At 55.4% G+C, this 25,362-nt stretch overlaps 1 protein-coding gene across 8 annotated transcripts in view; it reads left to right on the forward strand.

Moving 5' to 3' along the window:
• Positions 1-25,362, forward strand: part of ARHGAP23 (Rho GTPase activating protein 23) — a 74,807-nt gene that overhangs the window by 34,588 nt on the left and 14,857 nt on the right. For 6 of the 8 annotated variants that reach the window (XM_074319821.2, XM_074319824.2, XM_019740567.3 and 3 more), the window contains 18 exons: positions 247-274; positions 1,451-1,546; positions 1,739-1,817; positions 1,979-2,033; positions 5,076-6,240; positions 7,697-7,852; positions 8,079-8,190; positions 8,384-8,441; positions 9,664-9,807; positions 14,896-15,213; positions 16,477-16,538; positions 16,794-16,924; positions 17,567-17,688; positions 18,063-18,218; positions 21,748-21,826; positions 24,146-24,219; positions 24,491-24,580; positions 25,221-25,346. In XM_074319821.2, the coding sequence (XP_074175922.2) occupies positions 247-274; positions 1,451-1,546; positions 1,739-1,817; positions 1,979-2,033; positions 5,076-6,240; positions 7,697-7,852; positions 8,079-8,190; positions 8,384-8,441; positions 9,664-9,807; positions 14,896-15,213; positions 16,477-16,538; positions 16,794-16,924; positions 17,567-17,688; positions 18,063-18,218; positions 21,748-21,826; positions 24,146-24,219; positions 24,491-24,580; positions 25,221-25,346 (3,051 nt within the window). Of the gene's footprint in view, positions 1-246; positions 275-1,391; positions 1,547-1,738; positions 1,818-1,978; positions 2,034-3,821; positions 3,974-5,075; positions 6,241-7,696; positions 7,853-8,078; positions 8,191-8,383; positions 8,442-9,663; positions 9,808-14,895; positions 15,214-16,476; positions 16,539-16,793; positions 16,925-17,566; positions 17,689-18,062; positions 18,219-21,747; positions 21,827-24,145; positions 24,220-24,490; positions 24,581-25,220; positions 25,347-25,362 lie in introns of those variants that run through there. The other 2 variants (XM_074319825.2, XM_074319827.2) reach the window with 2 other exon arrangements.

Raw genomic sequence — 25,362 nt, forward strand, 5'->3', positions numbered from 1 at the left:
TGCTGATGTGGTGGGATCCGCAGGCATGAGAGAGAGCTCGTGTCATTGGGGAACCATGCCTGGGACTTGATGTCCCCATAGACAACCCTCCTGCCCCCTCTGAGCGCTCGGCTAGTTGAAGGAAGATAAGAGGGGAGGCTGTTGGGTGGGGGAGCGTGAAGGGGCCCGCCCAAGTGGGGCTGGGCCGCCCCCTGTGCTGCTGAGGGCTGGACTGAGGGTCCACACCCATCTCTCTGTCCCTTGCAGGATGAAGAGAATGGAGGAAGAGGAGGAGGTAAGGAGTGGTGGGGGGCGGGCCCCTGGAGCTGGGGCTGAGCTGGGACTCATCTTCCAGTTTCTGTGTCTCTCCCTCTCCCCTAAGTCAGCCTGGATTTTGCTGTGCCCCCACCGTTGACTGTTGTCCCTGTCTTTGCTCTTCTCTGTGTGGCCACTCTGGACATCTGCTCGCTCACTCTACCTTCCGTTTCTCTTCTCACGTTTGTCTCCCTCTGGTCCTGTCCATTCCACACTAGGGGTGGCATTCTGGGGAGCAGATGGATTTCTAAGACCTGGCCCCTGCCCTGGAGTTACTCCCAGCCTAGACCGAGGCACAGGCAGGGGCTACAGGGCCTGGGGGCTGTTGGTGGGGTGCAGCTGATCAAGGAGTATCCTTGGGGACAGAGACACTAGGGTTGTGTTGGGCATAAGGGGTAGGGGGACCTGAGGTCTTTATCTTTTCAGATGTGAGGCTAACTTTCCTGGCCATCCCAAAGGGCCTCCCCCACACCCCTCACCCCGGCTCCCAGGCTCCCTGGGTTGAAAACAAGGCAGAATTTGAACAAGCAGCCTTCCTTCTCTGCCACTGGGAAGCCATGGAGACACTGTCGTCCTGAGGCCCCATTGCAGAGGCCGGTGGTGAAGGAGGAGCTGGCTGACCTAGAACAGGCCCATTCTCTGGTGGAGATGGAGCAGAGGAGCAGAGCAGAGGGGTGGGTGTTGGGTGTCTGAGCTTCAGGGCCTTTCTTCAGCTCCCCCAGGTCAGCAGGTATAGACATTTTCTGCGTTTGGGGATGTTTCTCCCTGTGATGTATCTTCAGGGATTGATACAGCCTCTTTTATGGCACCCTCTCCTTTGTCTTGTGACTTGTGTGTATGTATCCGTCCCACTAGACAGGGAGCTAGGAAGGGGAAGAACCGTGTCTCTCCGTCCTTTTTAGTCTACTTTCTAGCACATGCTGGGATGCAGGAGGCATAGGAGCAACTCTGTGTCTGTGTAAGTTTTCGTCCACGTAGCTTTTCATTCTCCCAGGAGCGTGTTCTCCTGTCTGTCTCTGTGCCCTGTGGACGTGTGGGTCTGTGTTTGTGTCTGTGTGAGTGATCATTCTCTGAGTGTGTGTCCTCTGTGTGTGTAGCTGTGCATGGGTGTGACCTTCAGCAGCCCCCCCCAGCTAACCTGGCTGATGCTCACCAGGACCCTCCCCTCGGCACCGCCTGGAGCCCATGGATACCATCTTTGTCAAGAATGTGAAGGATGACGGCCCTGCCCATAGGGCGGGGCTGCGCACAGGTGAGCTGTCCCAGTTACCGGGCTCATTGCATCCCTCTGGGTCTCTTCTCCCTACCCTCCGGGATTCTTGGATCCAGGTATTGGGGAGGCTCCTGCCCCCCCACTGTCATCCATACTGGATACAGGGGTTCTCAGGTGGGGCTAGTGACACCCCTTGGCCTGCTCACATGTGGCTCTGCCCCTTGTCCCCAGGAGACCGGCTGGTGAAGGTGAATGGGGAGAGTGTCATTGGGAAGACCTACTCCCAGGTCATAGCTCTGATCCAGAACAGGTGAGTGCACCCTGCTTTTCTTCTCCCATATTAGCTCCTGCCCGCTCAGAGTCCCTATACACCCCACCCCTTGGCCCTGGGGGTACCCTGGCGACCAGGATCCCTGTTCTCCCAGACCCTGTTGCCTCAGCTGGGCCTCACCCCCTGCCCTGTCTCTATAGCGATGACACTCTGGAGCTCTCCATCATGCCCAAGGACGAGGACATCCTCCAGCTGGTGAGTCTTGCCCTGCTGTCTGAAGTAGAGGACCCTTGGGGCCTGGGGGCCAGGTACAGTCTTTCTCCTTGGGTCTCCCTCCTGCATCAGCCCTTCCGGGAGGCAGAGAAAAGAGTGGAGGGGGCAGCACCAGCTCAGAATTGCCCAATCATGGATGCCAGGCCCATCCCTGGGCTGGGGCTGGTTGTTGCTTCATTCAGGACTTCTCTGTGTTGGGGGAGGGGGAGGTGCTGGCCTTGGCAGGCAGGATTCCTGCCAGGGTATCTGGAAAGAGGGTGGCCCAGCGGGCCCTGCCAGACTGGCACGTTCTTGTCGATTCCCGTGAGATGCCTGTTCCCTGCACCCCCTCCCTGCCTGGCCCAGAGTGAGTGTCTCCTGTAGCTGCTGTGTTCACACACACACAGCATACCCCACCTCACCCCACTGTCGTGTGCCTTCATTCACAACACACCTCGCACCACTCGACACATAAGCCAAACACGCCGGATACACAGCCATACAACATAACCCTGCAGCAGCCCTTCATCTAGCACACTACACACTGCAGTGCGTGATGCACACATAGTGCACCCCACACATGACACACACATACACATCCCCCTCGGTGCTGCCACCGGCACCCACTGCCACACAAATTCCTTCAAACATCACAGCATACCACGGTCCTCAGCATCTCCGTTCCCCACAACACGACACATACAGTGTGTCACCACACACATACTCGGACTTCTCACCGTCACCATATGAACACTCACTGACGTCACAAACGCTCGCGTTGTCACATGTCTGCCCGCAAGCATCGCAGCATGCGCCAGCCTAACACGGGGCATAAGCACCAGGGTCACGGTGACCAAAGCTCACACAACCCTGATGCACAGGCCACGTACCCCTCCCCCCACAGGTACTTCAGCACACCTAGAACTCAGCACACAGCAGCTACATGGACATTGCATGCCACGTACCCTGCCCTCACATGTGTACCTGTTTACCCCACACACGCATACACACACACACATGCACAGGCACATGCTCTCTCTCTGTGCCCGCCTCCCAGCCCTGACCCAGAGCCCAGTGAGTCCTCTCTGCCCAGTGAGTTCCCTGGTCTCATGGGTCCCAGCCAGATGCCAGCTTGCTTGCCCCCAGTGGCACTGCCCCCCAGGAGAGGGCTAAAGGCCAAGCCCAGGAGGCCCTGAGAGCCGCTGTGCTAGCTTTTGCCCTGCATGTGTTCTCATAATCACTGTAATCATAGTGCCATGCGTGGCGCCATGCCCCTCTGGGAACCTCCACCCCCTGACCTCAATTGTCTCCTTGCCCTTCCTGGGGAGGGGGAGGCAAGGATGGGGGTCCAGAGAGGTAGATGGCTCCCTTCAGGGCTCACAGGCCCTGCCCATACACCTCCCACCCTCCAGGCTGAGGGGAGGCAGGCTATGGGAGGTGACAGGGCAGAACCTAGGGCCTGTCCCCCTGCCCCTGCTTCAGCTGGAGGGGGCATGGGGTAGAGAGGGCAGCACCCTGGAGCTCTGCTACCCAGGCTCGGGTTGGCCGCTCCAGATGTCAGCATCTGGGGGCCTCCGCTGCCCCCGCCCCATCCCCAACAGGCCAGAGGGTGGGGCCCAGGCATTCCTGTGGTTGGGAGCCAAGGCTGGAGGCCAATGGGGCCGCGGCAGCTGCTGACGCCACCGCCGACGCAGCGAGGCCCCTCCACACCCATCCTTTCCTCCCTCCTCCTCCCGCGGGCCGAGAGAGCTGGTGGGGGCCGACGGCAGCCACAGGGAGGGTGGACTGGCAGGGGGGACGAAGGCCGGGGCGGATGCAGTGGTCGGGAGGGGTTTAGCGGGGGTGGGAGGAGAGCTGAGGTGGGCGGGATGCTGCCGCCGCCGCTGTGATGCGGGAAGCCCTGCGGGAAGCCCGCGGAGCCGGCAGGATGGCAGGAAGGAGAGGTATGTTGAGTGTCCCTGGCCCCGGGCATATTAGTCCGATGGGGGCTGAGTGTGCAGGGGTGTGGTTTAGCTCTTCCTCCTCACAGGATATGTGTTCCTGGGACTGGAGGTATAGTTATTTGTGTGTGTGTATATTTCATTGTGTTTTACTATGTATGTGTGAGTGTGTCTCTGGGTGTGTATTTTCCTGTATCTCCTGTGGTGTGGTGTGTGCGTGTGAGTGTGTGTGTGTGTGTTTGGTTTCACCCTCCCACCCTTTGATACTGCCCCCTGGGGTAGGCCCCCCCATCCTGGGCAGCCCATCAAGGGCCAGGCTAGGGCAGGGCCACAAGGCCGCTGTCCCTGGGGGCTGCCTCCTTTTTTGGCCTGCCTGGGTGCTGGCCCTGTCAGTCCTCAGCAATGCAGCGTCAGACTCAGCTCCCAGCGCCAAATTCCAGGCCTCTGGTGGCTGAAGGTGGCCCAAGTCCCCTCAGCTAGTCTGGCCCCTCCCCCAAGCCTGTCCCAGAGGGAGCAGAAGGTGGGCTAGTCTATTCCTCCTCAGCCCAGTGGCCCAGGAGCCAGGCCCCCAGCTCTCCATCCAGGGGCTGGTGGGATGGCTGGGCTTTCCAGGCCCCATCTGCACCCCCAATCCAGGACACACCCCTTAGCCAGCTTCCTTCTCTTTCATCTGCCACCTTGACTGGTCTCTGGTGGGGTTTCCCAGCTCTGCCCGAGGGGCTGTGGGCACCGTTGGACATAAGGAAGCAGAGTGGCTGCTGACGCCAGCATGGGGGGAGGACCCCAGAAAACAGATGTTGGAATGTTTGTGGCTAAAGGCAGTCCTTGTCATAAGTCTTAGAGAAATCCTGGCTCTTTCTTCAGTGTGTGTGTGTGTGTGTGTGTGTGTGTGTGTGTGAGAGAGAGAGAGAGACTCTCAAAGGCCTCTTATTTCTTTGCCCTCCCCCCCCCCAGGAGCTTGCCCTCCTACCCCCACCCACTCAGGACTCCCCCTGCTCGGTCTTCTCCCTTTAGTCCCTTTCTGGTGTCCTAATCTCCCAGGGCTGCTATAGCCTGCCCTGGGAGACCTGTCCAGCCCTGCTCAATTCCCTCTGTCTCCGGCCAGGCCTACTCCCAGGACGCCTACCTGAAGGGGAACGAGCCGTATTCTGGAGAGGCCCGGAGCATCCCAGAGCCTCCCCCAATCTGCTACCCTCGCAAGACCTACGCCCCGCCAGCCCGGGTGCCCCCCTGGGCCACTATGGGGCCTGAGCCCCTCTCAGCACTGCCCAGTGACCCTCGGAGTCCTGCTGCCTGGAGTGACCCTGGGCCCCGAGTCCCACCCACTGCCCGCACCCATCCAGACAACCCTTCTTTGGGGATGAGCCAGCCCCGCCCCAGCCCTGGTGCCTTCCCCCACCTCCCCTTGGAGCCCCGGACACCCCGTGCCTTCCCGGAGCCTGGCAGCCGGGTGCCCCCTAGCAGACTGGAGTGCCAGCAGGCCTTGTCACACTGGCTGTCGAACCAGGTACCCCGCAGGGCGGGGGAGAGACGGTGCCCCGCCATGCCCCCTCGGGCCCGCAGTGCCTCCCAAGACCGGTTGGAGGATGTGACTGCCCATCGCCCGTGGCCCTGCTCCACCTCCCAGGGTGCCTTGAGCCAGCTGGGCCAGGAGAGCTGGCACCGAGCTCGCTCAGACGACTACCTGAGCCGGGCCACCCGCTCAGCTGAGGCACTGGAGCCAGGGGCACTGGTGTCACCCCGCTTTGAGCGCTGTGGCTGGGCTTCCCAGCGTCCATCTGCCCGCAATCCTGGCTGCCCATCCAGAGACCTGCCTGGGCCCCAGGCCCCACCCCCGCCTGGTCTGCAAGGACTGGATGACATTGGGTACATTGGGTACCGGAGCTATAGCCCATCATTCCAGCGCCGGACTGGACTCCTGCATGCACTCTCCTTCCGGGACTCACCCTTTGGGGGGCTGCCCACCTTCAACTTGGCCCAGTCTTCTACACCATTCCTACCGGAGGCCTCTGAACCACCCAGAGTTTTCCGGCCAGAACCCAGCACCCGGGCACTGGAGCCTCCCACCGAGGATCGTCGAGATGAGGTGGTCCTAAGGCAGAAGCCTCCAACGGGCCGCAAGGTCCAGCTGCCCCCTGCAAGACAGATGAACCTGGGGTTTGGTGACGAGTCCCCAGAGCCAGAAACCAGTGGGCGAAGGGAACGCCTGGGAAGGAAGGTAGTCCCTTTGGCCACTACTGAAGACTCTCTGGCTTCCATCCCCTTCATTGGTGAGTGATGTGCAAGGGGCAGTCTTAGGAGAATTGGTTGTCTGTGCCTTGTTGTACCCCACCCACCTGTCATCAGGGGCAAAACTCTGGGTTGAGTGCTGACGGGATCAACTTGTTTCTCTGTCCATCCGTCCATTCATCCATCCATCCTTCATTTTTCCTTCCTCCTTTTTATCAGTCTTTTCTTTCACCCTTTCTTTCATCCTTTCTTCTATCTTTCCTTTGTTCCTGTCTCTCTTTGTTCTTCCTATCATCCATCCATCCATCCATCCATCCAGCAAATAATTGTGTTAGGCACTGTGCTAGGCCCTCCTGAAGTACATGGTCCAACGGGGATAGACGATCAGCAAGAGCAATCCAGTGGGATGGGTGTGTGATGGGAATAGAGGGAGCTCTAGGAGATAGAGAAGGGCCACATAGCCTAGGCTGGGGCATGGTGGCCAAGGAGAGAATCTTGGAGAAAGGAGATTTTGGCTAAGCCTTAAAGGACGAGAAGGAGTTAGCTAGAGGCAGAATGTTCAGGGAGAGACACTAGAATATGCAAAGACTTTAAAGTGAAAGAGGCAAGATACCCTTCCAAGTCATCAGGATGGGTCTGGAGGGGCCTTCTCAGATTCTGGGGAGTTTGGACTTTAGCCCGAGAGCAGAGGGAATGCTGAAGGCTCGCTGCCTCTAGAATAGATGTTGGACAAGGGAGAGGTAAGAGAATGGAGAGGCTGGGTGATTTCCAGGTTTTTGGCCTAGCTGGAGGGTGGTGCCTCACCTCCATTTGGGAATGAGAGGGAATGGGGAAGGAAAATGTTTAGTATTTGCTGAATACGAGGCACCTGTGAGGGAGCAGGATGGGCTGGGTTGGGCCCAGGGGCTTGGGAGGAAGATCAGATTCAAGTTCATGAAACTGGGAGTCAGAAGAGATGGTAACTGGAGCCGAGAGTGGTGAGCTCACCGTAGGGTAGCCACGGGAGTGAGAGAGAGGAGACCCAGCCCTGGCCTCCCCCAGCCTTCAGTCTGAGTGGGCAGACACAGCCTCAGTAAGCTCCCCGTCTGAGGGGGAGGTAAAGTCTTTACTTTCAAAGCACTCCCAGTCTAAAAGTTTACTTTCAAAGCCCCTGCTCTCAACGAGCCCCCAGCTGATGCAAGACATGGTCTTTATCTTCAAGAAGCTCCCAATCTGGTGGGGGAGACACAGTCCCTGCCCTCAGGAGCCCGGTCTAAGGATGATGGCTCAACCGCACACCTGGGTGCACTCAGTGTGATGGGGGAGGCAGGGACCAAGCCTGTATGACCATAATCTGGTTGGTGGGACACCCTTGGCAGTGGGCATGTTGCCAGCAGGGCCCTGGAAGATGTGACGGGTCTTGGGGATGCGGTCTGGGCCTGGAGGCAAGGGTGGGGGTGGGGACAGGCAGGTTCAGCTTTCTGCCACCTTTACCTACCACTTCCTCCACTGGAACAGATGAGCCCACCAGCCCCAGCATTGACCTGCAAGCCAAGCACGTCCCCGCCTCGGCCGTGGTCTCCAGCGCCATGAACTCAGCCCCTGTCCTGGGCACTAGCCCCTCCTCCCCAACCTTCACCTTTGCCCTCGGCCGCCATTACTCCCAGGACTGCAGTGAGTGCTCCCCACACTCCCAGCCCCCTTCTCCCCCTTGCTGCTTGGTCCCCACAGTCTCTGTCGGGCCTGCTACCTGATGTTTGGCCTCTTCTGACTGGCTTCAGCTCCTCCTGGGGCCCCAAGGGGAGAGTTACCTCCTGCCCTGCCCAGATGGGGGGGCTCCAAGGAAGCCCCTGACCTGTGACCCCACTGATCCTGTGGCCCAATGTGGGTGGTTTTGCAGGCAGCATCAAGGCCGGCCGCCGCTCCTCCTACCTGCTGGCCATCACCACAGAACGCTCCAAGTCCTGCGATGATGGGCTCAACACCTTCCGGGAAGAAGGCAGGGCTCTGCGGTGAGGACGGGGGAGGGGCCATCACAGCCACCTTGACTGGGCTGTGTCAGGGCTCCCAGCCCTGGGGTCCTCTACACGCCAGGGCAGGGAGCTCCCTCCCTGGAAGGCCTCTGAGCCTTGGGACTTGGGGCGGGAATGGGGGGTGTCCTAGCTATGCTTTCTACATCCCTCACTCTCGGTCCTTGCTCCCCAGGCGCCTGCCAAACCGAGTCCCCAGCTTGCGGATGCTTCGAAGCTTCTTCACTGATGGGGTGAGTGGCATGTGTGTGCGGGCCAGGCTCTCCGTGTGCTGGGGAGGACCCTTGGTGTAGGGTCCAGGCCTATGGCCTCTGTGGGCTGCTGTTTCCTGTCCACTCCTTTCTCCCTGCGTTCGCTCACCCTCATGTCAACCACGTGACCCACCCTCCTCTGTGGGCTCTGTCATCTCTTCAAGACACTATGCACCCACCCAGCCAAGGCCTTTGCATTTGTCATTCCTTTGTCTGGAATGCCCTCCCACCCCAGCCACATGACTCACGTTTTCACTTGCTTCAGGTTTTTTTTTAGGCCTTCCTTGAAATTTCAGCCACCGCCCCTGACATTTCATGCCTTTCTTCGCCACTTTATGTTTTCTCCTATGCACTTCTCATGTCCTATAATTTATACAGCCATCTCTTCCCTGCCTGTCCCCAGTTAAAATGTAAACTCCATGAGGACAGGGATTTCATTTAGTTTGTTCCCTGCTTGATCTCTGTGGGTACCTACGACAGTGTCTGCACCGGGGCGGCACTGGGGCAGTGTTTGCATGGTGTTTTCAGGGGCCGGACAGCAGACAGTAGGGGCACAGACTTGAGAGTGATGAGGAAGCTAGAGTTTCCAGCCTCAGGACCTGGGAGACATAGGGTCAGTTCTGAAATGGTCTCAACTCTTTGATTATGGAGAGATTGGGAAAAGCCATTGTGATTTCAAACCCTAGACATCTTCAGTTCGTTTAACACCTTGATGGTATTATCACCTGGCTTATTCCTTATAACTTCCTCTGCTTACTTAACTCTCCCTTGACATGTCACCTCTGTGGCTAGAGTCCTGTTGACACTATCACTTCCTCAGTTTAACTCTTTGTGGACATCACTACCTGCTCCATTAACTCAGTCTTTGTTGATGTTCCTACTTCCTCTGTTTATTTAACTCTCTGGTCACACAATCACTTCCTCTGTTTCCTTAATTCCTTCAAGTCTATAAAATTAAGAGAGGCTCCAGATTGGCTTCTCTGGTCTGCAGGTCAGAGCCTTCCTTTCTGGCTTCCCAGCACATAGTCCCATGACCTCACCATAAGTGGTTCAGAGAGGGCAAGCAAGTCCCATGAGGCCACACAGCATAGTAGAGCATAGCACGGGCATATATCAGGCCTGTGTGTCTGTGAGTGGTCCATGGGGTTCCTGAGATACTGGCACTTTGGGAGCCACCTTAAACTGTCCTCTTGTCTTGCTGTAGTCCTTGGATAGCTGGGGAACTTCCGAAGATGCTGACGTTCCTTCTAAGCGACACTCGACCTCTGATCTCTCAGATGCGACCTTCAGTGATATCAGGAGGGAAGGCTGGTTGTATTATAAGCAGGTCCTCACCAAGAAGGGGAAGGTAAGCTGGTTGGAGGAATGAGGTGAAGGTGGATGGAAGCTGAATCCAGCAGAACTCTCCAGCTTCTCACCCCACAGCCTCTGGAGCCAAAGAACCAGAATTGGTTGAGGCTGTAGCATGAGGGGTGGAGGTTAGATGCTAGGGAAGAACTTCCTGGGGGACCTAAAGAACTCATGAAAAAGAGGTTAACCAGAGAGGTGGTCTGTGCTGTGGGATGGATCTGATCAAGTTGTGCTTGGAATTCTGACAAAACCATCCCACAGTGACCCTTAGTGGGAAGATCACCCTAAAAATGGCCACTAGGGCTCATGGAAAATGAGTGAACAAAGGCAGGGCAGTTTTCTTCGGGGAACTGAGGCCAATCTTTTCAAGGCCAGCAAAGGTTTTAGTCTTTATCCTAAGGGCAACTGAAAGCCCCTCGGGCCTCTTTCATGTGGCTTCCTGGGGAGTGAATTAGGAGGGCCAAAGTGGAGGCAAGAAGACCAGTTAAGAGCCACCACAGAGATCCAGGTGAGAGACGAAGGGGGCTTGGGCCTGGGGATGGAGGGGTTGGGGAGACAATCAGCGTCCGAGGCGGGAGAAGGTGAGGCCCCTGGTCCATGGAGTATGAACTTCAGGTTCCAGGCCAACGCCATGTCTGAGGTGGAAGGAGGAGAGGCAGCCCCATTGCTGTCCGTACAAGCAACCCAGGCAAAGCTGAGCGGAGCGGTCGGCATAACCTGGGCTTGTCTCTTGACCATCATGAATTGCTGGGGAAGCTTGGGTGACTCCCCTGCTTATATCTTAGTTTCCTTATCTGTAAATGGAGCTAAAAATAATCCCTAGCTCATATACCTGTTGCTGAGGATTAAATAAGACGATCTAAGCAAAAGGGTTTACCCAGTGCCTGGCATGGGGGCGGGGCGGGGGCGTTGCTATCTGCTTATTGCTATTTGAATTTTCTACCCTGCCTTCTACGGGTTGTGTACCTGGAAAGAACATAAACTTTGAAGTCAGATAGACTTGGAATTCCTGCCAAGCCACTTATCAAGCATAAAGGTTTGGGCCACTCCCTTAACTTTTGAGCCCCACTTTTCTTATCTGTAAGATGGGGACAGTGTTATTCTACTGCAAAGGCTGAGGGTCCAGGGCTGAGACGTGTCATCCCGGCAGGGCTGGCACTCATCCATGCCCCCATCCAATGTGTGGATAATGACTAAGGGCCTGGCCTGCCCCAATTCTCAGTTGAGGTTCTGGGGATTTCGTGGTGAGGGAGCCAAGCCAGTCCTGCCCTGCTGGGGTTCCTGATGAGCAGAAATAGCTCAGGTTGTGTAACAGTTACCAGTGCTTGACTGTTATGATGGAGGCATCCAGGGCAGCAGCATATAGTAGGTGACCCTAGCCTCAGCGGGGTAGGTGAGATACGAATGGTGTGTGAGACTCCACAAAGCTGGGAGGGAGGGGAGTGGTCTGACAGGAGATGTCCTCCTTGATGTCTGGGAGAAAGGTAGAGAGGAGGGGCTAGATGGCCGAGAGCCAGGGCAAGAGGTGGAAGCAAAGGTGGGGAGTTGGGGGCCTGCTCAGTGGGCATGCCTTGGCAGGACTTAAATGGGGTGGGGGTAAGATGTGTATGAGTCCAGGAGGCAAGTGTTGCATCTGTGACAGGAAGAAACAACACATTACCACAGCTGTTCGTCCAGGTGAGAGAGGGTTGGGGCCCTGACTAAGATTGTGGCATGGGGCTGAGGGGAGGGGACAAGTTAGAGATATTCAAGGGGAAGGAAGACCTGAGCTTGCTGATGGCTGGGAGGTGAGGGACGATGGGGAAGGTGACGCTGCTTCCTGGGATCCCAGCTTGGGCTGTGAGTAGTGGTTGGTGGGACCCTCCCCAGAGCCATAGGCACTGGAGGGGCAGGTTTGGGGAGAGGAAGTCAAGAGGTTTCTTTGGGGCCTTGTGGAGTCTGAGGGTGGCGGTGTCCTAGGGACACAGACTCCAAGCATGTGGCACTCAGGAGGGAGATCTACCGGGGAGGGCATTTGTCCATTAGGGTGTCAGAGTCACCTGCAGCCAAGGTGGGGGAGCACAGAGGGAGAGGGCAAGAGACAGGCTGTGCCGTAAGAGGCAGTAGGGGATGATGGCCAAGGAGGAGAGCCAGCAAGATGGCAGTCGACCAGGAGGGAGACAGGAGGGGCAGCAGGGGCCGGCTGTGTGGCTGAGGAGGGGGAGCCAGGTGTAGACAGACCCTTCCAGCCCAACATTTGAGCCCCTCGGAAGGCCTGTGAGAACTGGAGACAGCCTGTCCCCTAGCTCTAGGTGGCCCCTGGCGGCCCAGCTATAGTATCTCCTGGGCAGGGAGAGGAGCTGGCTCCTTCCTGCTCACTGACCAGTTCTGGACAATAGGGGTTCCATTCCCATACGCGCCAGAACCCAATTTCGCTCATCCCCTCCTCAGTTCCATGGTCTGGGAGTTAGAAGAGGTGTTCTCAGCTTCAGGCCCTTGGTCTGTCCAGGGTCCTGATTGCCAGCCAGATGTTGTCTGCTCCCACAAGTCCAGCTTCTCCTGGGTGTCCCCTCTACCCCCAGTCTCTTTCAGAGACATTGATTGTCAGGTTGGGGGAGGGCAGTGTGTGTGTATGTGTGTGACACATCCCGGCAGCCACAGACCCAGCATTTGAGCTGGGTGCAACCTTGGAGACCAACTAGTGTACCTTTCATTTTACCAACAGGGGACACGGATGCCAAGGGAGGGGGCTTGACTTGTCCAAGTTCACCTAGATGGTTCACTCTCAAAGGGGCACCCTTGTCACCACCACAGGGGAGGGTCCCACCAACCACCACCCACAGCCCACATTAAAATTCTCCCGGAGGGCCCTGCTGTCTCCTGTTCCAGACGATACTACCCAGGTCCCCAGGTCTGTGATGGGCAGGGCTCACGGCCAGCCATAGCTGTGTTCACCTGCCAGCCACGCAGTTTCTTCACTGGTTTGCTCTGAAGGCAGAGGCTCATACTGGGTGTGGAGTAGTAGGTGGGCCACCAGCCAGAGGGAAGGAGCCCTCAGTCTGAGATGGAGCCCCTGCCCTCAGGGTGCTCCGAGGATGATTCTTCCATTTATTCAGTAAATATTGATGAACACCTACTGTGGGCCTCTGGAGGCTCTAGGCTCTTGGATGTGGATCTGAGAGGACAGACAAGCTTTCTGCCCTCCGGATCTTACCACACATTGGAGAATTCTACAACCAGTATCGCCTGAGATTGCAGTAAGCACACAGGGAAAACGAATAGGGTGATGTGATTGCCTTTAAGTTGGGAGGATACGGGAAGCTGCCTGTAGAAAAAAAATAGTTAGAGAAGGCCTCGCTGAGGAGGCGATGTTGGTGGAGCTCAGACCTGAAAGGTGGGAATGGGGCAGCCACATAAAGAAGTGAGAGAAGGGGTTCCAGGCAGAAGGAACAGCAAGTGCAAAGGCCCCAAGAAAGGACAGGCTTGGCTTGTTTACCGTAGAAGGCCCCGTGGCTCGACATAGTGAGGAAAAGGGAGGGAGAGAAGATGAATTTGCAGAGGAAGGGGCCAGATCACAAAGCCCTTAGATTTAATTCCAGGGGCAGTGGGAACCCATGAGAAGGTGTTAGATGGGAGAGACATGATCTCATTTACATTTTAATGAAAACGATGGCTGCAGCTGCTGGGCGGAGAATGGATTGCAAGAGGCATGAGGGGAGACTGTGCAGTGGTCCAGGCAAGAGGTGTTGATGGCATGGACAAGGTGGTAGCAGGAAAGATGAAGACAGGTGATATTTGGAAAGTTGGGACTTCCTGATTGGTGGGTTGGATGTCAAGGGTGAGCAAAAGGGAGGAGTCAAGGTCAACTTTCAGGTTTCTGGGCAACTGGGTGGATTTACTGATCTGGGAAAGATGGGGGCGGGGGTTGGAGAACAGGTTTGATGGTGAGAATCAAGTGCCCCATAGCGAGCAGTGCCTGTGGGCCATGCAAGTGGAGACGCTGCACAGGGAGCAGGAGGTACAGGACGGGCTTGGGGGAGATGTTGGACCAGTGATACATCAGCAGATAGATGACATCATGGGGGGGGGGGGGAGGCATGCACGGTGAAAGGAGCCCAGGACAAAGTTGTGGAGCTTGCCATCCTTTAGGGCAGGGCCCTACCCTCAGCTCTATTGACATTTGGGACCAGATGATTCTGTGTGGGGGGCTGTCCTGGGCATTGGGGCTGCTTTGCAGCATCCTTGGCCTCTATCTACTAGATTCCATAGCACTTCCCCAGGTGTGACAACTAAAACTGTCTCCAGACAAATGTCCCCTAGGGGCGATTCACCCAGGTTGAGAACCCCTGGTGTAGAAGATATTGGAGGGAGGGAAGCCAATGGAGGAGGCCGAGAAAGAGCCAGTGAAAGTAGGAGGAAAAACAGGGACCATGGGGTCCCAGATGTCCAGAGAGTGTTTGAAGAGGGAAGGCACAGCCAGATGCTGCAGAGGTTGAGAAAAGGGCTGAGAAGGGCCAGGAAGCGTCCACAGGCTTTGGCAACACTGTCAGCCCGGGTGACTTTGTGAGTGGCTTCCTGGGAAGGTTTACTGCGTGGAGTTTTGAGTGAGAGGCAAAGAGCCGGGAGAGCAAGTGTGGTTGATACTTGGCCTGTTTTGCTGCGAAGGGGAGCATATGTGGACGAGGAATGGCTTTCTAAGGATTTTATGTGAGGTGGCTCATGCTGGGTGGGTCCCACCTGCCCCCCCAGAGCCCCCACTGGTTCTCTGGGGCATTGCCAACACCAGATGAATGTTGATGCTAGTATTTAAAGATGCTAGTCTTTAAAGGGAAGGTTGCGGAGCCTGGGGGTGCCTGAGAATGATGGGTAGGGGTTTCTAGGCAGGTGAGAGGCTGAGAGAGTTGTGAGACTACGGGTAGGAGGCTGCCCCAGGTTCCAGCAGGAGTGGAACAGGGGTGCTCCTGGTAGCCAATGGGGTGGGGTGCCCACTACTGTCCACTGTCTAAAAGATTTTAGTGCCCCCCGGGCTCTGGGGGCAGGGAGGACAGGACTGGCCTCTCATACCCTCTCCCTCCCGTTTCTCCCCTCTCCCCGTGTCTCCCTGCAGAAAGCGGGCGGTGGCCTGCGACAGTGGAAGCGCGTGTACGCTGCGCTGCGGGCGCGCTCCCTCTCGCTGAGCAAGGAGCGGCGGGAGCCCGGGCCAGCGGCGGCAGGGGCGGCGGCGGCCGTCGCAGGTGAGGACGAGGCGGCGCCCGTCTGCATCGGCTCCTGCCTGGTGGACATCTCCTACAGCGAGACCAAGAGGAGGCACGTGTTCCGGCTGACCACCGCTGACTTCTGTGAATATCTCTTTCAGGCTGAGGACCGGGATGACATGCTGGGCTGGATCAGAGCGATCCGTGAGAACAGCAGGGCCGAGGGCGAGGTGAGGGACCCGCCCAGCCCCAGGTGGACCAGGGTGGCCAGGGTAGGGCCCAGGGCCACCTCTCACCTGTGGTGGACCTCCCTTCACAGCTCTGAGCCTCAGTCCCCTCTTCCGCAAAAGGGGCTAACAGGAGTACACCTTGCAACAGTACCCACCTAGGGTTTGGTGTGACACGGAAATGCACAGTGGCTCACAAAGCACCTGGCCTCCTTAGTGTGCTGTGACTGGCAGTAACAATAATAACTGTAGGAATAACAGTAATTATTGTTATGACTGCTTTGGGCAGGCTATGGCACACAGAGGTCAGCTCCAGGCCAGCCTCAGCTTCTTGCTGCAGGTTAGGGGTGTGTGTGTCTGCTATGGAGTGTATTACAGAATGAGGTGCCCCTGTGCCAAAACTGTGGCTGGCCCTTCTGATAGGCCTGGCCTGTCTGCAGGGACATGAACACATTGACCTTGGGAGGAGGCCAAGAGGCTTGGCCTTTGGCAGCAGGCAGCTGGGGTGGAGCCAAGGCTTTGGCAGGGACTTTGGGAGAATTTAAAAAATGACGCCCCTTCCGGGGCAGCTGCGTACCAGGGGCCTGGGCTGGGGTTTCCACCTCCATTCACCCCGTCCTTGGCCAAGTGCCCTCATGAAAGTACTTCGGCACACCTGCACAAAGTTACGTAGGGGTCCTGGGTGTGGGGCCTGATCCAGGTGTGTACCTGCTCTGGCCACAGGGAGAGGGGCACTAGTGCACAGCCTCAGGCCACAGACCCTCTTGCTGAGGATATATCCTCTCACTGAACCAGGCTCTGCCCCCAGGACATTGTTTTTTTTTTTTTTTTGCTGCAAGGAGGAAAGTACCTGGAATCTGGTCTCTTACTTTGGGAGGCCTGGCTGGGCTGTTCCCAGCAGGGAATGGTCACAGATCCCAAGTCACCTTCATTATCGCAATAGCTGTCCCTCATGGGGCACCTCCCCTGTGCCTTGGCAGGACTATGACAAGTGCTGTGTGCATAATTCTGCACCCCAACCCTGAGGTTGCCATGTTATGCCCCTGTTACTGCTGAGGAGACTGAGGCTGAGAGAGGTTAAGTGGATTACCCAAGGCCACACAGCTGGTGGGGTGCTTGGAAGTCGAACACTGGTCTTTCTCGCTCCAGGGTCTATACCCTCCAGCTGGCAGATGGAGGAGAGGGGAGGCAAGCCCAAGGGATGAGCCCTGGAGTGGACTGGCTGTGGGCACTGACAGCATCTGCTCTCTCTTCCCTTTCCTCCAGGACCCCGGCTGTGCCAACCAAGCTCTGATCAGCAAGAAGCTTAATGATTACCGAAAAGTGAGGTGAGGCCCAGCCCTCATGGAGCAGTCCTGGCCATGTAGTGGGGGGCACTCTGGGCAACAGTTGTCCTTCTGGTTCACCTCCAGACTAGAGGGCAGCCTGGGAGGGTGGCAGGGGCCTTGAGGCCTCCAGTCCCAGAAGGGTGTGGAGGGTTTGCCTCAGGGATGGAGGGGAGGTCCAAAGTGGGGGAGGCTAGGGCAGGTGGCATGCTGGGTCACCCAGATGAAGACTCCTCTTCTCCCCCTCTTTCTACACAGCCATGGCTCTGGGCCTAAAGCTGATTCCTCCCCAAAAGGCTCTCGTGGCCTGGGGGGCCTCAAGTCTGAGTTCCTCAAACAGAGTGCTGCACGTGGCCTCAGGACTCAGGACCAGCCTGCAGGAAGCAAAGGTAGGAGGAGGTGGCTGCTAAGGGGTGACGTGCATGCAAGTGGAGGGTGGGAGTCAAGCCTGTGGGTCTGAATGGGAGGGGAGGGCCTGTGAGTGTATGTGCACGTGTGTGTGTGTGTGTGTGTGTGTGTGTGTGTGTGTGTGTGTGTGTGTACGTCTGCCTGTGTGGATGCCTGTGAAGGTCTGGGCCTCTCAGGGTCACAGGCCTTAAAGCGCCTGGAGCCTGCTATCCCTCCACGACAGCCCTGCTGGGTGGTCGTCCAGTCTCTGCTATGTCCCTTCAGTGGCAGCAGGCTTGCCCTCTCTGGAGGCAACCTTTTCCATCTACACACACTTTTGGCTGTTAGAAAGCTCTTTTGGCTGTACCAGAATCCATGGCTGTCACCTTGCTGTGTCAGCCCTGGAGGCCACACAGAAGTCCCTACATTACTCTGAGGCTGCTCTCCTCTGGGGTGAACACCCTCATCCCTCAGCCTTCACACGTGGGATATAACTTCCCATCTGCCCCCAGCGTCCCAGTGGCTTCTCTGACAGAGTCCCCACCTGTCCAAACACGTGTGGATGTGGCGGGTGAGTGCGGCTGCTCGGCTGCTGCCCCTCCTCAGGCCCAGCTCACCCTGGCGCCCTCTGCTCCCCATCCCAGATGACAGTGTTGCTGCCCCCAAAAGCCCCTGGGGCATCAACATCATCAAGAAGAACAAGAAAGCAGCCCCCAGAGCATTTGGGGTCCGGCTGGAGGAGTGCCAGCCAGCCACAGAGAACCAGGTGCGTCCCCACAACACTGCATAGCAGGCAGGGAACTGGGAGGCCAAGGCATGGATGTCAGAGGTGCAAGGGACTTCGGAAGCAGCTGTCCACTTTACATGCAGACACAGCTGTGGGAGCCCAGGGAGGGAGCAGCAGAGCTGAGGCAGAGCCCAGAATCCCTGACCCCCGGCTGATGCCCCTTCTCAGACCACGGCAAGGCTTGGGGGTTATTTCTAACCCCCAGACTGGAGGCAGTGAGGGCCTTTAGTCCCCTCATAGGGTTCCTGGCAGCAGCTGGGCCTTGTATTGCCCCCATCTTGGCCTCCCCACCTCCTCTGGCCCACTGGTTGCCCTCACACTCTCTAACACCCATACCCTGCCTGTGTCTCCAGCGCGTCCCCCAGATTGTGGCTGCGTGCTGTCGCATTGTGGAGGCACGTGGGCTGGAGTCCACGGGCATTTACCGAGTGCCAGGCAACAATGCAGTGGTGTCCAGCCTGCAGGAGCAGCTCAACCGTGGGCCCAGTGACATCAACCCGCAGGATGAGGTGGGTGCAGCTGGGGGGCTGTGGGGAGGGCCCAGGGGGCGTGCATGTCTATTGTGTTCATTGCACCCTGCGATGTGTGTGGCACTGGGCCAGGGCACCAAGATGGGCAAGATGGGACCTACCCTTTGCAGGCCAGCCCTGGGGGTGGGCATCACCCCCCTGAGGCTGAACTGGTAGATGCAGTCATGGCTTAGGGATCCCTGGCCAGAGTCTCAAGGGCAACAGTTTTGGGCCTTACGGATGAGTAGAGTTCACTAAAAGCCAGTAAAAGCCGGGTAAGGGATTGCAGGCAGTGGGAACGGCCTGGGTAAAGACGTAGACTCTGAAGGCTTGCCAGTAGTCAACACACCTTCTCTGTAAAAGGCCAGGTAGCAAGTATTGTAGGCTTTGGTTACCATATAGTCTCTGTTGCATACCTTCCTCCTTCTCTTTCTCCTCTTCTTCCTCCTCCTTCTTTATTTTCACAATCCTTTAAAAATGTAAAATTCATTCTTAGCTCAAGGGCCATGCAAAACCAGCTGCTGGGTGGTTTTGGCCTATGGGCCATGGCTGTGGACCACTGGCTTAGAAGAAGGGAAGTAGATGGTGTTTTCTGGAGCAGCCAGAAATTTGGGGGCTGCAACACGGGAAGAGACTGGTCAGATGAGACCAGCTCATGAAGGGATATGACAGCCACACTTAAGAGGTTTCAGCAGAGCCAGTGGTTCTGACTGTGTTTTCCAGAATCTTAAGTTTCCCCAGATGTGCTGTGGAGGACCAGGGCCGGGTCGCGACCCCCATCCTTGCTTGAACTAGAGCAACCCCTCTCTGTTGGATTTTCATGGACAGTTTTATGTGACAAAAGGGGCTCTGCTGAAAAAGAAGTTTTAGAAAACAACAGAGCTGGGCGGTGAAGTCCCATGAGTCACATACCATGAAGCCTCATGTGATACGTGACAGTCTTCCTGCCCTGGAAAAGGGAGTGGGGAGAGAAGACAAGTATGTGTGAGATCGTGGGCAAGGGAAAAGGCTGGTGTCTCATCAAGGACCAGATTGTGTGGTGAGGAAGGGGAGGATGCTAAGGGCTGGAGCAGATGGGAGGCTTGAGTGTTGGAATCTTCAAGGGATGCATAGGAGGTGGCAGCTGGACAGGAAGGCAGCCTAGGCACGGCATGACGGCATTTTCCAAAACCCCAGAGAAAGTGCTGAGTGTCAGGACAGAGAAAGGACCCACCTCCTGGGCTTGGCAGTGGGGAGGGTGAAGGCCAGGGCAGGAGACAGAGAGATTTTCATGACTCCACTATTGCCTTTGACCTTGATCTAATGGACAATAGAGAGCCTTCGATGGCTCTTCAGCTAGAGAGGCATCAATGAGAAAGAGTAGTGCTCTATCTTATAGCTAATGGATATGACTGAGGAAGGCCCAGAGCAGGACATCTAGGAAAGAAACTACCGATATATTGGCAGTGCCAAGGGACCAGGAGGGCTCAGTGGTCCCAGGGGAATGAGGAAGATGGGAGCAGCTCTCGGAGCTGGTTGTATAAGAGGGAGGAAGGTGGGGCAGGAAGGGCCAAAAGTTTGAGCTGGGAGCTGGTGGTATCTAACCCTGGCAGAAACTGGGGCGTAGGACGGGAGAGGGAGGCTGGGTCAGGTAGTGGTCCCATTGGATTTGGGATGATGGTAAGTCACCCACATGGGGTGATGGCATAATCAGGCATTAGACCAAGAGTAAAGTGGAGAGTGGGTGTAGGGTCATGCTGGGGCATGGAGATGAGATGGAGGGAGCTGCTATTCAGGGAGCGTGGACATCAGAAGTGCCCTGTGAGTGGGCAGAAGGAGAGGAGCTCGGGAGGATGGGGACGAGGGGCAGACCTTGCACATAGGAGGGGTCAGGAAGGACAGGGCAAGGCCTTGGGTTTGACAGCTGGGAGATGAGAAGAGCCCAGGCCTCAGGGCCAGGAGTTGATGGAGGAAGGTGGCAGGCACTGCACTAGGTAGGGGTGGGTATGTACCAAAGCACATTATCTAGGCCTGAGGAGGGAGAAGAGGGCCTCGGGTGGGGGTGTGCCGAGTGCATTGGGTATGTGGTTTTGTCTTAGACATCAGTGGTGTCATTTGTTGGTGGTGGGGGGAGGGGGCAGTGCTGGAAGTTAAGTGTGTGTTAAGAATCTAACTCCTGTTGAGCCTGCGGGGAGGGTAGTAGTTGTGGGATGGTCAGGCCTTAAGCTGTAGATCCATTGTAGCGAGCATGTGTGTTGTTGAGCTGTGTGTCTTTGAACATGTGTATTGTCCAGTTGCCTGTCTGTTGAGGGTATTATGTTGCTTTCTGGGCACGAGTTACTCTGAGCAGTTCCGGGCAAGGTTGTTATCCTTGACTTTGTACAAGGTGATGGTGCCGCCTGGTGGACAGAAGGGAAATGACCCGGCTGTTCTTAATTCATTCTAGTATTCAACAACCATCATTTAGACCAGAGTTTTCTCACCCTTGACACTTTGAACAAAATAATTTTTTGTTGTGCATTGGAGGAAGTTTAGCAACATCTCTGGCCTCCCCCAGTTGTGAAAACCAAAATGGTTGCCAAATGTCCCTGGGGCAGGGGGGGAGGGCAGAATTCCTGATTTAGATCTTTAAAGTGCTAGGTTAACAGAACTAGCTTGGTGATAGGAACACAGTAGGGAATTAGACAGACAGGATCCCTGCCCCTTACGGAGCTTACATTTCCGCCAGGGAGCTAGGCAGGAACTAGAAAACAAATATATATAATAATGACAAATTGTGATAAGTGCCACGGAAGAAACAAAGTCAGGGCTGTGATACAGATGACAGAGCAATGGCAATGGCGGCTGCTTTAGCTGTGACAGTCAGAACAGGCCTCTCTGAAGAGGTGATGTGTAGACAGGGTGAGGAGCTGGTCATGTGGAGGGCAGGGTGAGGAGAGTTCTGGTGGAAGGAATAAGCAACTGCAAAGGGCCTGAGACAGGAAGGCACTGTGCCTGAACGTGTACTATGCCAATGATAAGGACAGGGGGGTCCAAGGATGATTCTCTGCGAAATGGGGAGCACAGGGAAGCAGGAGTTGGCACTAGCAGGCACGATGAAGGTCCAATGGGCAGACTCATTGGAAGTAAGAAGTAAGACGTAGTAAGTGAAACGTGGGGGTTTCGCTTACTTCTGTCCCTCAGAGTGTCCGTACCAAAGAAGGCACCTGGTACTTTCTGTGGATGGGCACATGTTGGAGCTCACGGGGCTGGATAGAGCAAGGACAGGCTGGGGTCAGATGGTAGGGGGGCTAGGACATCGCTGAGGACTCTGTTCTGCTGCCTCGATGAGTCTCCGTAGCCCAGAGATTCCTGGTGTGGGCAGAGCTTGGTATGAGTGGATCCCAGGGAGGGCCTGGGCTCGGCTGGGCTGGGCTCTAGGGCTGGACTAGCATGGAGGCATGGTCACCTGGGCTGGGCCTGGCCGGCCCTACACCTGGACCTGGGGGCATGGGGGTTTGGGCACTTGGCTGGGCTTGCCTGTGGCCTGACATCTTTGCCCTCTCCCCAGCGCTGGCAAGACCTCAATGTGATCAGCAGCCTGCTCAAGTCTTTCTTCCGGAAGCTACCTGAGCCTCTTTTCACCGATGGTGAGTAAGGGATGGAAATAGAGGATGGGAGGAGGGATACCTGTCTCTGCGGCACCCTGACCACTTTTTAAATTGGGCTTGTTAGTTTTACTTTTTAGCTTTTATTTTAATACAAAAGAAACATGTGCTTGTAAAAAACTCAGGTAGTATAGATACGAATAAACACAAAGGTCTTTGTCATTCTCCCACTCCCTGTCTCCCGAGGTTATGCTAACATTCTCTGAGCATTTCCTATGTGCCAAGCACTACTCTCTTCAACAACTCCAGGAGGTATGTACTATTATCTCCACTTTACAGATGAGGAAACCGAGGCACAGGGAGGTTAAATGACTTACCCAAGGTCTCACAGGCTGTAAGTGTCAGAGCCAGGATTCAGCTCCAGGCACCCAGCTCCAGAGCCCAGCTCTTGACCATTTGTTGAGCTGCTTATTAGCAATCTTTTGTGTTTCCTTTCAGAGCCTCTGACACATACGACAAAGACACACATGCGTACACAGGGTTTGGAGTTGGGTGCATTCATTGGTGTGCTGGTAAATGTTTAATATCTGGCTCTCTGGGGGAAAAAAACCTTGATCTGTAGCATTTTCCAATTTCCATGGTGTAAATACTTCCCTCGTGACTGATTTCAAGCCACTGATACGCTGTCACCAATGTGGAGCTGGGAAGCAATGTACATAGTTGGCCGTCAGGCAGCAGGGTAAGCAGGCCTCAGCACACCACTGGTGGGTTCTTAACAGAAGGAGGCTTGTGATTCTGAGATTTAGTCATGTCAGTACAAAGAGCTCTACCTCATTTTTTGGTAAATCAACTACATAGTATGTCATAGTCTGAATAGAATGTAATTCTTCTAATCACTTCCTGGTTGATGGATATTTAGGTTGTCTTCAAATTTTTGCTGTGACAAAACATGTTGCAGTGACTTTCCTTGAGTATGTCCCTGCACGCCTGGCTCAGTGTCCTCGTGGTAGATTCCTAGATGTAGAATTGCTAGGTCAAAGTCCTGATAAACATTTTTGACAGCTAATGTCACGTGGCACTCTGAGAAGGAGGGCCTATGCACACCCCCACTAACAGCATAAGAGAGTTTTGGCTTCCCACCACCGCCGCCAACACTGGATGTTATTAATGTTTTAAACTTTTGCTACTCAGATAGGGGAAATGGCATCTTATTGTTTTAATTTTAATTTCCCTCATTACTGGGAAGATTAACCCTCTTTTCATTAGTTTATTGGTCTTTTCTATTTCCTCTGTAATTGCCTGTTCAGACTATGTGCCCATTTTTCTATTCGATTGTCTGTCTTTTTTTCATATTGACTTGTAGGAGACAAGCTTTTGTATATTATGGATATTAATCCTTTGTTAGTTTTTGCAAATATTTGTCCTGATCTTCTGGTTTGCCTTTTAACTTTTCAGTAGAGAAGTTGGAAACAATTATTTTAAGTGTCAAAATTGTTAATGTTTTATAGATTCTGTATCTCATGGTTAGGGAGGCTTTATGATTATAAAACTATTTCCTTATTTTTCCATTATTTTAATAACTTTTCTATTTGGCTCTGTAATGCAATTATGTGTATTATGTGAGCTAGAAATGGATATCCTCCCCACCCCCCCAACAAGATAGCTAATTGTCTCAGGGACATTTACTGACACCTCCATTCCTTCCACACTGATTTGAAGGGCTGCCTTTATCACATAGTAAAGATCTGCATGGCCTGTTTCCCTCCTTTCTGCCCCGTCCTTACTCATCTTTCCCTACCAGTTCCGCTGCTTTAGCTTTCCTATCTTTTTAGTGTGTTTCAGTATCATTCTTCTCCCCCATCATTCTTCCTCTAAAAAATATTCTTGGCTGTCCTTGTACATTTATTCATCCAGATGGATTTTAGAATAAACTAGCCACATTCCATTTTAAAAGTTCCCCACGGACTTCTTCTGAAGGGAGTTGGGGGGATCCTGACATAGGTAGGGTAGGGTGTCTGGAGGCTGAAAAGCCCCTCCCTTTTTCTAGGTAACTTTCTCTTCTGACCACGTGATATCCTTGTCCTGGAGACTGGTGCAGGGGCCCCTTTTCCAGTATGAACATGCAACTCAGGTCTTATTTCTTCCCAAATGAACCCCCCTGGGCGACCCCAGGTCAGGTGCACACCTGAGTGCAACTGTGGTGGATTTGATCACATGCACACAAGGCCACAGAGCTCCCTGAAACTGGAACAGCGTGGGCCGGCTCAGCCAGCCGGGGCTTTCAGCCTGGAAGCCACCCACCTTGACTGTTGGAGAAGGCGCTGCCTCCCACGTCTCTAAACGGTCTTCCCTGTGTTCTAGATAAATACAACGACTTCATCGAGGCCAATCGTATTGAAGACTCGAGGGAGCGGATGAAGACACTGCGGAAGCTGGTAAGGAAAGAGAGGTGCTGTTGGGGAAAATATAGACTGGGCTGGGAGCACTACTGTCCCAGGAGGCCCAGAGTCCAATGCCACTGACTCGCTCTGCAACAGTGGGAAGCCCTTCTCTACTCTGGGCCTCAGTGTCTCTATCTGTACAAGGAGGTAGCTAGAGGTAGATTCCAGGCCCCCTGAGATATGGCAGTGGGAGCCGCTTTGGGGCGTGGTGAACAGAGGGGTCTACTGACAGCCTGGTTCCATGTCCCTTCTCTCTCCCCCCCAGATTCGGGACCTTCCAGGACACTACTATGAAACACTCAAATTCCTAGTGAGCCATCTGAAGACCATTGCTGACCACTCAGAGAAAAACAAGGTAGGTGGGGGCTCTGGCATGGAGTGTGGGGGAGGGACACGTACCTGGGGCTCCTCAGCGTATTCCGAGCTCCTCTGGGTCAGAAATCTCAAGGCCCTCTAGACATGCCCTCCTCCTTCAAGGTCATTCTATCCCCACCCCAGCGCTACATGCTGGCCAGTGCTTCTCCCTCAGAGCCATTTCCTGAGTTTCAGAGGTCTTCCAGAGACCCAGAGCCACAGTCCCCCTGCAGCTGATGGAGTTCTACCCTCTTATTCTGCGTTTCCCTAAACACACCACTGATATCTTCTGGTTCTGCAGCAGCAAAAGTGAGGGGACTATAGGATTTCTCCCAGTCCTAAAAGACCCTTGGGACCTCGGGTCCCTCCTGTGGGATCTCCCACTACTAGCACAGTATCGGTGTATAGTGTGGGCACTGCCCATGGCTACTAGAGGCCTGGGAGTGAGTGGAGCTGAAATCTGGCTGTGCTCTCCTTCCCAGACACCTCCATGCCCATGCAAGCCCGTGCCTAGCCCATAAGTGAGGGACATCTTAGGGTATGATCAGGACATCCTAAGGGGCCCAGAGTAAGGGAGGCCTGGGGCACTGGAGTCAGGCTCACAGTGTCACTGATGCTGGCCTGCTCCCTCCCCTGCCCAGATGGAGCCCCGGAACCTTGCCCTGGTGTTCGGGCCAACGCTGGTGAGGACGTCCGAGGACAACATGGCAGACATGGTGACCCACATGCCCGACCGTTATAAGATTGTGGAGACTCTGATCCAGCACGTAAGCAGCTACCCTG

The sequence above is a fragment of the Rhinolophus sinicus genome, chromosome 12 (assembly GCF_057876585.1).
Source record: "Rhinolophus sinicus isolate RSI-liver-muscle chromosome 12, RSI-T2T, whole genome shotgun sequence".
In the NCBI taxonomy this organism is placed as follows: domain Eukaryota; kingdom Metazoa; phylum Chordata; class Mammalia; order Chiroptera; family Rhinolophidae; genus Rhinolophus; species Rhinolophus sinicus.